The sequence below is a fragment of the Rasamsonia byssochlamydoides genome (assembly GCF_041956645.1).
Source record: "Rasamsonia byssochlamydoides strain NRRL 3658 unplaced genomic scaffold VTN77scaffold_30, whole genome shotgun sequence".
NCBI classification, from domain to species: Eukaryota; Fungi; Ascomycota; class Eurotiomycetes; order Eurotiales; family Trichocomaceae; genus Rasamsonia; species Rasamsonia byssochlamydoides.
In genome coordinates this window covers 195,706-209,092 of record NW_027192413.1, presented here as the reverse complement: position 1 = coordinate 209,092, position 13,387 = coordinate 195,706, and the positions used below count along the sequence as shown (strand labels likewise).

The 13,387-nt window shown below is 50.0% G+C and overlaps 4 protein-coding genes across 4 annotated transcripts; 3 read left to right on the top strand and 1 right to left on the bottom strand.

The window, feature by feature from the left end:
- Positions 1-3,289: 3,289 nt before the first annotated feature.
- VTN77DRAFT_4446 (uncharacterized protein) lies at positions 3,290-4,864 on the bottom strand (the record flags this gene model as incomplete). Its single annotated transcript, XM_069420506.1, has 1 exon — positions 3,290-4,864. One exon carries the CDS (start codon positions 4,862-4,864, stop codon positions 3,290-3,292), a length of 1,575 nt encoding a protein of 524 aa, XP_069277839.1.
- A 457-nt stretch (positions 4,865-5,321) lies between these two features.
- Positions 5,322-7,430, top strand: VTN77DRAFT_4445 (uncharacterized protein; the record flags this gene model as incomplete). Its single annotated transcript, XM_069420505.1, has 2 exons — positions 5,322-7,103; positions 7,164-7,430. The coding sequence occupies 2 exons, from the start codon at positions 5,322-5,324 to the stop codon at positions 7,428-7,430; spliced, it is 2,049 nt and encodes a 682-aa protein (XP_069277838.1).
- Positions 7,431-9,598: 2,168 nt separating this feature from the next.
- On the top strand, positions 9,599-10,064 carry VTN77DRAFT_4444 (uncharacterized protein; the record flags this gene model as incomplete). Its single annotated transcript, XM_069420504.1, has 2 exons — positions 9,599-9,629; positions 9,832-10,064. The coding sequence occupies 2 exons, from the start codon at positions 9,599-9,601 to the stop codon at positions 10,062-10,064; spliced, it is 264 nt and encodes an 87-aa protein (XP_069277837.1).
- Positions 10,065-11,000: 936 nt separating this feature from the next.
- On the top strand, positions 11,001-13,130 carry VTN77DRAFT_4443 (uncharacterized protein; the record flags this gene model as incomplete). Its single annotated transcript, XM_069420503.1, has 1 exon — positions 11,001-13,130. The coding sequence occupies one exon, from the start codon at positions 11,001-11,003 to the stop codon at positions 13,128-13,130; it is 2,130 nt and encodes a 709-aa protein (XP_069277836.1).
- Positions 13,131-13,387: the final 257 nt, after the last annotated feature.

Here is a 13,387-nt window from a genome sequence, read left to right as displayed (position 1 = left end):
CATTTGCTGGGATACTTCCCTACTCCCTGTAGGGGTTGGTCATTTTTTGTATTTTCAGATGGTAGAGGGAGAAGTCATCCCTCCGGGCGAATCATTTATTATTATTTCATTTTATGAGACCTCCCTTAGGATTCTCCTAGTACTCTATACTCCGTTGGAGATAATAATAAACCTACCTAAACAAGCAGTCAAAGTCAAACTTCCCAGTCTCAGTCTATATATATAGATCGAAGGTAGATTCCTCTTCTAAAGAGGAGGAAGAGAAGGGCTGACATCTACCCCAAGGGCGCTATGGTCACCTATGCCATAGAGTGACTCCCATACCTTCATAATTTCCACATCTAGTTGTTGAAGAATAAATAAATTTGAGAAAATACATACTCTTCTTAAGTTCAACTTCGACTTTTTTTTTTGTTAGTTTCTCCCTTCGCCATCATGATATCATCCCAAAACATTAAAATCATTAATGACAATGACCACCCCCCACAAGGGAGTGAGAGTGAGCAGAAGTATACTACCTAAGGGGGATGGCATCCGAGACGGGTAATTATCTGAGCATTTATTAGGCTAATTCTACTACTAGGCATCCTCGATAAATAATAAATCATCATGGCAATGATGATATTAATGTAAGGCTAACTCCATCCCTACAGTAATACTCCTAGGTCTAGGTCTAGGTCTGGGTACCTAATTAACAGTCACCACTGACCAGTAACCAGTAACCACTGACTGACAGGGATCATGGGACTACAGTCTACTCCGTATGGATGGACATAGTTACTCCATCCTGAGGCTAGCCCCTGCCCATTTTTTTGGCCCCAACTGCCAAGGTTCCTTGGAATGGTTGCTATTATTTATTTCGAATCACATGTCTCTGCTTAATACCTCCCGCCTCTACAGGTAGGCTGGTCGGTAGGGTTGATCTTTGCCAAGCCAACAATTTGTCAAATTATATAAACTAAACTACGTACTACTGTAGGGCAGCTAGGGCTAAACTGGGACGAATAGTGGGAACAATTTAGGGATTGTCACGGCTCACAGCGCTAATAATGATTGCCGATCAGACCAGACCAGACCAGACTAGATCATCAGATCAAGATCAGATCAGCGGATTCGAACAGAAACTTTGAAAGCAGTGAGCACCGTGTTGGACTACATACGGAGTAGGTAGGTAGCTACGAAGCCAATGTTATACCTAATTGTCTATAGACTGTATACACTCTGTACGGAGTATGTACTGTACACTCTCTGTACAGTACTATGTACTGAAGAATCCTGTCTAGGTCCTTGGCCCTGGATTTTCGTTCTTGGTCTTGGGCTTTCTGGTCCCTGCTCCTTCCCTGTTCGCGGTTCATTAATATAAGCCAAGACCCACGTTGACCGTTGACCGTTGACCGTTGATCCATGATTCCTCCCTGATCAAAGCCAAGCCAAGCCAAACACTGCCATGATCATCTTGTCTTGTCTCGACTCTTGAGTCTTGAGAATTAAGTACGTAAGAACATCGGGAGTTCGGGCGTATTTCGTGTTTTTTTTTTCTTTACAGTACAGTAATGAATTCGCCTTTCTTCATTTCTTTCATTTCTTTTTTTTTCTTTCTCGCATAGCGTGGGGTTGATTCTTTTTCCATTCCTCACTTGATCCTTCCCGTTTTTCTTTTTCTGGCCTATTGTTATGCTGTGCTATGCTAGGATTATGGTCTGTTATGTTATGTTGTTTTTTTTTTGGAAGAGAAAAAGAAGAGAAAAGAAAAGAAAAGACTGTTCCGTATCTATCCTCCAGGTATTAGCAGCAGCAGCTTGCAGCTATAGGTACACCTACCTACCCGCTATTTTTACTCCGAGCTCTGTACATACGGAGTAATACTCCATCCTCAATCCTTCATTACTAATAATAGATAATAAATAATCCGGATATGCATGGGCAGTGAGTGAATGAAGTGCTAGTATGTATCATTTTTATCGTTATTTCTGTCCTTCCATCTCCGATGATGAGGATGGGGATCAGGATCGATGATAAGAATCATACTCCGTAAGAGAGAAGAGAATAGAAGACAAAACAATTGAACGGAGTAGTCCGTAAAGGATCAGGATCCACAACTAGTAGTATGTACTGTACAGTAGACCTTCGATCTATCGTTCGAAGGACTATACGATATGACATGATATACATAACTAGGATATATTACAATAACCAATGATGAAAGAAAGAGGATGAGCAGTATGCTTATCGTTGGACGGGGTAATTCCGTACAGAGTACCCAAATCAGAGTTTGAGGACTGACTGTCCCCGTTTCTTATTTATCGTCATTACTACTCTCTAGAGGACACCCACTGCAGAACAGACGGACGGACATTATCATCCCTCTTGCAATAAACAGCACAGTCTCCAGCAAAAAAAAAACGTTCTGAAATTATTACCCATTTTCCTGCAAAACCTGCATATTTTAAGGTGATGATTTCTCAACAGGATTTTATATTAAGGGTATTAATTAATAAATTTTATTTTTACTTTAGAAAATTGGTTAAATAAGTCTTTTTGCATGGAAATGTTCTTTTATCATGGTATTAAAAAGATATATATAATATATAATTCAAGGATAAAGATAGTGAAAACCTTAAGGTAAAAATATAACTATATATATAGGTATGCATACAGTAACTATATGTAGAATTCTTAGATATTTTCAGGTAAAAGACAATAATCTATAAAATGTTTATCTTATTTAAATAGTTAAAAAAGGACATCTCGGTGCAGCCGGCTTCCCGGCCACACGCTTAGTCAGCTCCGTTGGCCCGTGCGCCCAAACCTCCTCCTACCTCCTTCACACACAACCAGGTCGTCTAGTTAGAGAGGTTCAATATAGAGAGATCTGAACGGCTTCATTCTTTCTTTTCTAGTAATTCCCCACTGAGCGTTGCCGGACTCGGCAACAGGACATTATTTTCAGAATTAAAAAAAATTTTTTTATATCATCTCGCAGCAATCTCCTGCAGACTGCCTTCCCTTCAGGGATGTATCAGATAAATCTGATATTCATATCTCGGCTCTGCATACTGCCGAAGCGATAATGGCATTGTTGATCCTTGTCCACTGGATACTATCAAATACACTGACACAGAATAATGCCATTACCTTATCCACAAAGGGCCTCTAAATACATACAAACCAGAATATTGGTATCATGCAAGCAGTCATCCAGTTGGTTTCAGCATCCCGAACGCCCCAATAATGCACCGTATGTAGAGAAATTTTAGTGTATTACACAAGACAAGACGGGGAAAAAAAATTATTTCTTAACCGGGACAGGAGGCGGCGGCATCTTGCCCTCGCCTGTATCAACCTTCTTTCGCGCAGGAATTTCGGGGACCTTGAACCCTGCACTGTCGACCTTTCCAGAACTACTCTGATTCCCCACCTGGGTGAAAGTCCCGCTCTTGAACCATCGGTCCTCCTCGGCCTTGCGCTTGCGGTTGAGCTCCGCTTGCACTTTGGGATCAACCAGCTCCAAGCCCTGAACAGGGGTGAATGCAATCGAACTGGCCGTACCAGCCGGCCCTCCTCCCAGAGTTGGGCCAACACCCGATGTACGCAGACCCTTGGCCTGAAGAACACTCGCGCTTCCGGGCCCAACACCCCGCAGTGACGTTGCGGTGCCACTGAGCGGAGTAATGCCGCCCCAGCCTTTGTTGGACTTGCTGAGTTTGGCCCGAGTTCGTTGATCGATTTGGGCAGCGCGGATACGGCCGTCGTTCTCTTGGCCAAGCATCCCAAGCCCGATAGTTTCTTCTCCGGTTCCGTAACCCGCCTCCTGCTCCTCCTTGCCAAAGGCAACTCTGTTCTGGGCTTTGCGGAGCTCCGTCATCGCTACGGCTTCCTTGGCCTTACGGGCACGTCGTCCTCCTCGCTTTCGCGACGGTTTGTCGTCCGGAGCAGGGAGTGCACGCGGGCCTTTATTCGGTGGAGGCTCCGTCAGTTTGTCGAGCCGCTGGAAGCATTGCCGCTTGAGCTCCTCTCCCATCGAACCATCGGGACTGGATCGAGCAACATCAGCTCTGGCGGCGAGTACCATTTTGGCGGACACGATGCGCATAGCCTGGCGCTTCAGATCATTGGGAATGCTTTGGATGATGGGCGAGTGATACAGAAATCCTTGCTGCCGGATTCCCACGTTGGTCGCAAACCCCAAACCTTCCTGTTTCTTTGACCCTTGTGCCGCCAGGTTACATGCGGGGACTTTCGCAAGCTCCATGAGCCCACCCGCCTGGTTCAAAAACTGAGCCGCAGTCTGCGGTCCGATCAAAGCGGTAAGGTTCGGCGCGATTTCGGTCACGCGAGACTGGACACTTTCGATGCGCGCGGCTCGTTCCCGATCCAGCTTCAGGATCTTTTCGCAGGTGTCGCGAACAATCTTCAGCTCCGCCTCGGTCATTTCTCGGCCGCGCGTCGTCGTTCCTTCGACCGTGACAACCATCAATGATGGCCCATCCAGAATGTTCTTGAGCGGCACGCCGACCATGTTGTCTGCCGAGTTTGACAGCTCTTTGATGTTGTTGAGAGGGCCATTTAGCAAGATGGCGACCGTTTTCGCGTAGTCAATAGGATTCGTAATGAGAGTCTCGAGCTCCGGAAATCGAACTGAGTAGTGGTCGCGCAGAACTTTGTGTAGTCGCGTGAGTTCATCTGCTGTGGACATCGCAACCTCGAAGTCATTTTTCACCCCAGTATCTTCTTCCTTGCCGGGCTGCTCTGCCTCGGCCACGTCTCGGGCTTCCTGGATGGCTTCATTTTCCTGGATGCCGTCCACCTCCAGATCCTCCAAATCCTCCTCAAAGTCTCTCAAAAGCTCGTCTGCAGCTGACATGGTGGCGGCAACGAAGCGATCTGTATGGCGTAGGAGTTGGAGTAGAAGGGAGTGGTTAGTGACGCCACAACAGGTTACTGAATGAATTGAGCTGTCGCTCAGTTTTGGATTACATAATCAAGGCACCGCAAGTCATGTGTTGTTTTACTTTAATGCCTAAGGCATTCAATCGAAATTTCCGGGTGGCGGGAGATACCTCAACTGCAACTTTCGCGATAGCTGTTTTGCTCGTCGGCCTGTCAAGGTCAACGCGCGGTCAGCTTGAACCGTCAAGCTCCCAGGGACTCTGAAGAAGCAAGGGTCTCTTCTCCTCCGGTCCCCCTTTTCTTCTTCCTCTTGATCTGTATTCCTTTTTGTTTCTACCGATCCTCGTCTGATAGAATTTACGACCTGTCACCTCTTGTTCCTCCGATCTCTGACACTACTAGATTGAGAAACGCTTCTCACGTCTACCACCATGGAGGCATCACGAGGACCCCCCAGGGTCAAGAACAAGGCCCCCGCGCCGATACAGATCTCTGCGGAGCAGCTGCTCCGCGAGGCTGTTGACCGGCAAGAGCCCGCGTTGCAAGCACCCACACAGCGGTTCGCCGATCTGGAAGAACTGCACGAGTACCAGGGACGGAAACGAAAGGAGTTCGAAGACTATGTGCGCCGCAATCGGTTGAACATGAACAACTGGATGCGCTATGCGCAGTGGGAGCTTGAGCAGAAAGAGTTCCGTCGGGCACGCTCCGTGTTTGAACGGGCGTTGGATGTGAATCCAACGTCGGTGGTGCTATGGATCCGATATATCGAGTCGGAGATGAAGAACCGAAACATCAATCATGCGCGCAATCTGCTGGACCGGGCAGTGACGATCCTGCCTCGTGTGGATAAGCTCTGGTACAAATATGTCTACATGGAGGAGACATTGGGCAACATTCCTGGCACCCGGCAGGTCTTTGAGCGATGGATGTCGTGGGAGCCAGATGAAGGTGCCTGGAGTGCCTACATCAAGCTGGAGAAGAGGTACAATGAGTTCGACCGGGCTCGGGCCATTTTCCAGCGTTTCACGATGGTCCACCCGGACCCTAAGAATTGGATCAAATGGGCGCGATTTGAGGAGGAGTACGGGACCCCCGATCTGGTTCGGGAGGTCTACGGACTGGCAATTGAAACTCTTGGAGATGACTTTATGGACGAGAGGATCTTCATGGCCTACGCCAAGTATGAAGCGAAGCTCAAAGAGTACGAGCGCGCGCGAGCGATCTACAAATTTGCGTTGGATCGACTGCCGCGTTCGAAATCGGTAGCCTTGCATAAAGCATATACGACATTTGAGAAACAATTCGGTGACCGGGATGGCGTTGAGGACGTGATTCTGGCAAAACGAAGGGTACAGTACGAAGAGCAAATCAAGGAGAACCCCAGGAACTACGACGTCTGGTTCGATTTTGCCCGACTGGAAGAGTCGACCGGGGACGTCGATCGCGTCCGGGATGTGTATGAGCGGGCAATTGCCCAGATTCCACCGTCACAGGAGAAGCGGCACTGGAGGCGGTATATCTACCTCTGGATCTTCTACGCGATCTGGGAGGAGATGGAGAATAAGGACATTGATCGTGCACGACAGATCTACCAGGAATGCCTCAAGCTCATCCCTCACAAGAAATTCACGTTTGCCAAGATCTGGCTTATGAAAGCCCAGTTCGAGATCCGACAGATGGACCTGCAGGCGGCCCGAAAGACATTGGGCCAGGCGATAGGCATGTGTCCGAAGGACAAGCTCTTCCGCGGCTACATTGATCTGGAGCGGCAGCTGTTCGAGTTTAACCGGTGCCGGACGCTCTACGAGAAGCAGCTCGAATGGAACCCGTCCAACAGCCAGGCCTGGATCAAATTCGCAGAGCTGGAGCGGGGCCTGGAAGATCTGGATCGGGCGCGGGCGATCTTTGAGCTGGGGATCGAACAGCCGACGTTGGATATGCCGGAGCTGGTGTGGAAGGCATACATCGACTTTGAGGAGTACGAGGGCGAGTACGAGCGGACGCGGCAGCTGTACGAGCGGCTGTTGCAGAAGACGGACCATGTCAAGGTGTGGATAAACTATGCGCGGTTTGAGATCAACATTCCCGAAGGGGAGGAAGAGGAGGAAGAAGAGGAGGAGAGGCCAGTCAGCGAGGAAGCCAAGCGGCGGGCCCGAAAGATCTTCGAGCGGGCGAACAAAGTGTACAAAGAAAAGGATCTCAAGGAGGAGGTGAGTCTGACACTTTCTTTTCTACTTGCGTCTGGCCCATGCTAACTGACTATTTTACAGCGAGTGGAGCTGTTGAACGCATGGAAGTCCTTCGAGATGACGCACGGATCGCCCGAAGACATCGCGGCGATCGAGAAGCAGATGCCGCGGCGGGTCAAGAAGCGGCGGAAGCTGGACGACGACCGGTACGAGGAGTACATGGACTACGTGTTCCCGGCGGACGATGCGGCGGCGGCGAACCTGTCGCGGCTGTTGCAGCGCGCGCATCAGTGGAAGCAGGAGCAGCAGAAGCAGCAGCAGCAGGAGCAGGGGCAGCAAGCCGGGTAGCCACGAAATGTATTTGTATTTGTATTGGTTGTACAGCGTGATTATGTGGTAGTATACCTAGTGTAGTATGTATGTATCCAATCCAGTAATATTTTCCAGGCAGATTCTCGTCATTGATGTGATGGCGGTGCAGCATGCAGTCATACGCGCAGTCATACACAAGGGGCCGAATCTGTCCCACCTGCTGGTGACCAGCATACCACGATACTACTCGTACTGTACAGTACTCCGTACCTGTGATCAGGTCTTCTTGTCTGCATGCTACTCCGAATACATGTGAAGAATATCCTGGCAGTAAATGAATATCACCTGACTGACTGCTTCTGCCGAGTCGGCAGTTCGCTAGGTAGGTAGGTACAGTACCTACCTAGTAGTTAGCCAGTACTTAGTCTGTGAACTACCTGCATGAGGATGAACTGGAGGTCCGTACTATGTGCACAAGAATAGGTACTCGGTAGTTCGCAATGGAGTTAGATCAGAGAACGAAGCGAATTAATCATTGCAATGCAAGGAATCCGTCGAGTTAGGTACCTACCTAACCCCGCCTAATCCAATCCAATCCAATCCAACAAACCACCATGACAAAAACACAGGCCTGTGACATGTGACATGTGACATGTGACATGTGACATGTGACCAAGCACAGCCCAAAAATTAAGAATTGCCGGACACTTGCAGGTAGATAGATACCTTAGATAGGCAGGTCGATAGATAACAACATCCCATTCTATCGGCATAAACGTATGCCAATGGCCACCACCTTGAGAAATTGAGCAGACGCTGAATTGAATTGAATTGAATTGAATTTTGTTCCATTTTTCTGGAATGGTCATGATATTCGGCAGTTACTATATACTTACCTTAGGTACCTAAGGCACCTTCACTGTACCAACTGAATTGCACGTGCATTGATGATGAACAGGCACCCCACGTGCATGGCCCCCGTCCTGTTCCTGCCCTGCCTTGCCCCACCGCATCCCACTCCATCCCAGGCCATTGCTGTGCGGCTGTGCCTGTTCCTGTTCTTGTTCTATTATTATTATAATTATCATCATTACTTTTTTTAATTAACTACTAATTGTGCAGAAATTTATTAATAAATAAATAGAGAGTACCTTGCCTATTATTGTATATACTATGTAAGGTGATTAGGCGATTTTGTCTGAACACACTGTGTGACAGAGTGTGTGGGAGGGAGAGGGAGGGGAGCCCGGTGGGGATGGCGGGGGGAAACAATTTTAGGTACTGTACCGTGACACTCCACAGGTGCCAAGTTGAGCACAGAGTAAAACAAAAAGGCGTATCCCATTTCCCTACCTAGGATAGAAATGATTTATTATTCTAGAATAGAATTCTATTCTACTTTGTACTTACTCCGTTCTTGCTTACTAGTACTACTGACGATGACTACAATGTCCTAATTGTGTGGGTGGGTGAGTCGAGTCTATCCGATAGATTAGGTATTACCGTATTACTCCATAGGGATCATTTATTTTTATTTCATTATTTATGCGCCGAAGTGCGAAGGAATAAGAGCCCATCATCATCATCATTAATAGCATTGCTGACTCAACTGCATTCTGATCTGATCTGATCTCATTCCTTCCATGGGGGCTGAAAAAGTTGGTTGGTTGGTCAGCAGGTGGTAGTAAGAACATGTCTTACAGCATCTCTTCTCTACCTGTCCAGGTAGGTAGGTAGGTAGGTAGATTCTCACATGTATGCAATACTAATCCTATTGCAATGTCCGTATCCATAATTAGTTCTTACAGGCCCCGACCTGGGGGCAGGCAGTGAAGAAAGTGACGTCGTCTGACGGACCCTGAGGTGTGCTTGCTTACTTGGGAGTTTACCTAATTAAGATTCTTAGTCAGAAACGGTGAACCCTCATGTCAAACTGGGATGAGGAAATTTCGGAGTCCGTAAAAAAAAAAGTCAAATTCCAACCAACATGAAGGTCAGGATAATTCTGCTTTTGACCGGCGACTAGCCCTAGGCCTGGCCCTGGAGGGCTGTGTTGAGGACTGATTGTATATACAGCTGGGCCAAATTATATCCTGGCAGGCAGCAGCTGAAATAAAAGAAATGCATTGCATGTCTGCAGTCGTTGGAAGTAGGTACCTAATTCTGCCGGCGTATGTACTCCGTACTCGGATTAAGTCCTCCAGATGGAGGCGGCGATGGCAGGTGCCAAGAACAGTATGGAGCACCGTACGGAAGACCGCAGGACCCATATCTGCTTTTAGAACACACAGATCGATAACCGACGTGATATGATCGACCCACTAAGGTTTCAACTGGTTTCGTCAGCTAGATTATCTCCCATCGGTACAGAGGACTCGACATGAATATCGTCCGATTCCCAGCCTTCCTTTCAATTCCAACGTGACGATTGTACCAGGGTGGAATCAGGCCACAGTGGCAGTGACCACAGTCTTCATGGTGGACCGTAGAAGTGTGCACCAGACCCAAATGCAACAAATGCACAAATGCAAACCAGGACCAGCCAGCCAGAAGGCATCTGTGCCTGGGACGAAATCTTGGCTGCTGCGCGGCCAACAGGAGACGACAGCGACAGCCCCTGAGCGCCGGCGTGAGAAGCGGCGCCTCGGTTGCGCGAATCGCGCCGTTTAGCGTGGATGGCGTGGTGGATGACGCTGCAAAACACTGGTTATCCACTGATCGGCCATTATTACGGAGTACCTAATTAATTCTTCTCCGCGAAGGATAAGCATGACAATCCTCTGCCCACTGCCCAGTAGAGGTACTCCGTACTGAGGGGTGCTGAGTAGTGCTAAGACGACGGGATTGACGGTTTTGTCGCTGATGATAATCAAGTTATCAGCCCATCAATAGATCACGCCAAGAAGGACCTGCAACCTTGGTGCCCTCCATCGAGTCTCGTGGGGTCCGGGATATTAAGAGGTAAATTAGGTAGTAAATTAAATCTCTGTCCTAGGCTAGGGCAGCCCCGTTGTTTCACGTCGCATCCCCCTTGCCTTGCCCGATTGCGTTAAATCATCCCCCTTGATAGGGAGCCTGCAGCCAGCCCAGCCTGCGTCCACCAGGTGGCTACTTGCGACGCCTCCTCGCTGTGTCGTGCGTTGCGTGCCGCATCCCTCACTTCACCCTCCTTCTCGCTTGGGGGTCTTCCATTTCCATCCGCGCCGGACGAGAGCCTCAGTTTCGTTTCGAGTAGCACCTCGCAGGCGGCGTTTGATTCGACTCGCTCCGGAGCTGTCCTCGTTTTGATCTATCCTCGATCGCATCGCTACAACTTGCGATAGGAGGTTTGGAGACAAAGGAGATTTCTTGGAGACGACCCGATCCGATCCTTCGAAACATTCGTCATCAACAGTCGCGAAAAATTAATTGGAAGAGAACTGTTGTTGCTTCGATCACTTGCGCAGGCGTCAACCATCTCAGTCCCTCGTATTCAATCATGCACTAGTACTCCGGCTCTCCATCATCATCACGATTCCCTTATAAGCCACTCGTTTATTGTCCATCCCGATAGCTCGTCCACTCCTTCTCCCGGTCCTCAGCTGGCATACTTGAAGGCTGCCGACCATGTCTCTTCCTACACCCCCGTCGCCCCTGCAGGGGCATTGCTCTGTCGTCTACAACAACACTCTTTACGTCTACACCCCCAATGCGTTCATGTCCTTACCCCTCGAGCTACACGGGAATTGGAGCACCTTGTCTATGGGCGAATCGGTGTCGGGCGCGGCATGCGTCAAGGGAGGAGTCAATGGCGATAACACGCAGACCGCGCTGTATGTCGTGGGAGGCACGTCCAACTCGTCGACTTATCCCGGACTGCAGCGATACTCGTTTGAACAGAATCAGTGGGAGACGATCACGCCCGTGACGAAAGTCACCCAGGACCGTCTCTATCACAGCGTCGCGTATCTGAACGCTTCGTCGTCCATCCTCGTCTACGCCGGTTCGCAGGATGGCAGCACAGGAGCCTCGACCGAGACCTTCACGATCTCGACAGTGCCTCCGTACGCCGTGCAGGCCTACAACTCCCAGGGCGCACCACCGGCAGTATCACCGTCATTGCTTCCATGGGATGACAACTCCGCCGTTTATGTCGGAGGCAACCCATCCAACACCGAAGTTTTCCTATTCAACACCTCCGGCGGCTGGCAGACTTCCGGTGTTTCCCTGGCCGAAGGAATCCCCAGTGATGCGGGATTGGCCATGGTCCTGGGTACCGATGGCAGCAAAATCCTGGAAACGTTTAATCTGAGCGTGTCACCGAACACGGTCACATCCATCGCTCTGCTGGACGCCAATGGTGTACCGGCGCCTCCTGGGCAGGAAGTGGGCGTTGCCAGCGGCTCTACACGGAAAAGGAAACGGGCGACTGTGGCCAACTTCCCAACTTATAATGGCACCTTCGCGCCTACGACGACTCGAAGCGATTTTTCCCTGGCGCAATCCGACAATGGATTGGTCGTCATCTCGGGCGGCAGCGACACGGATCCTCTCTGCATCTTCGATCAGTCCCAGAATAGCTGGGTCGATGTAGTCAAACTATTCAACGGCAAAGACGCAACGCAACAACCACTCGCCAGCGCGACAAGTAGCACGACGAGCAGTCCGACAAGCAGCTCGACATCGACCACCGTTGCGACATTGTCCTCTACCCCCACGTCTTCCGCCTCTCCGACCGCCACGCCATCGAGCGGCAGCTCTCACAACGCAACCGGCACAATTATTGGCGCTACCCTGGGCGCGTTGTGCGGCGTGGCGGTGCTGTTGATTATCATTCTGATCATTCTTCGACGGCTCCATAAGAAGAAGCAGATGTCCGGGAACAGTGGTTCACGCGGTTATTCTACAGATGCCAAGGATCGGCTGAGCTTCCAGGACCAGGGAATCGAGCCTCTGACGAAATCCGCATTTCCCATGGCCACAGGCCCAGTCCTGTCGGTAAACTCGTTGGGGATCATGTCGGGCAAGATCGGCAGCGAGAAGACTTCGCCTGGAATCAGCACTCCAGGCTATGGGCGACCTCTGGACAAAAGTCTCTTGTCACCGATTGCCTCCAGTCGGGGAGACGGGGTAAGGAGTGCTGCTTCCGGCATGACGGCTCTTTCCCCTTCGAGCAGCGACCGGAGGACCGACGAAGGCTGGAGCAAGTATTTCCAGGACAACTCGGCGACGAATCTCGCGGTGGGAGTGCAATCCGCGCGAACGACCATGATGTCGGAGATGTCCCAGGACACGAGATCGGATTATCGGAGCAGCATATGGCCTGACGCATCCGAAACTAGCAGGCTGGATCTAGGGGATTTGGAGGAGCCGAAACCTCTTGGCCGCGTTCGCACGGGCAGTCCCACCACGGAGCATTTGTCGATGTTCAGCCGAGGCCAGTCGGCCAAGATCTCGAATGCTGACTCGGTCAGTCTGCTGTCGGAGGACGAGGAGCGCGATAAATATTCGTCGGGGATCCCGCCCAGTATCAACAACGACGAGGAGGCTCAGTGGTACTCTAGACGGGCCCCCAGCAGTACCTATTCGGGGAGTTTCTATCCTGGCTCGAAGCGGGAGACCGCGTACACGCAGCACTCTGAAGTGACGGACCGACGGGTGTCGAGTGTCATCTACCATGACCGCTTTCCCACTCCGCCATCGAATAGCAATATCAATTCGGACATGAGCTGGCTGAACCTGAATGCCGACCGATAGTCGCCAGCTATGGAAATGCAGATTGGGTCTGATGATTGCTTGCTATCAGCTTATCATGATGCTCTCATGATTCTGACGGTACGAATCGGATCGCTGGGTGGTCCAACCAACAAAAGTTTTGCATCCATTGGCACACATCACGATGTCAGACCGTAGACATGTCTGCCATAGACACTCCTTCTCCTCCTCCACGAGTGACTCAAATCGACTCTTACTACCTGCACGGTCAGATACCATGCATTTCTCTGTACTCCCTT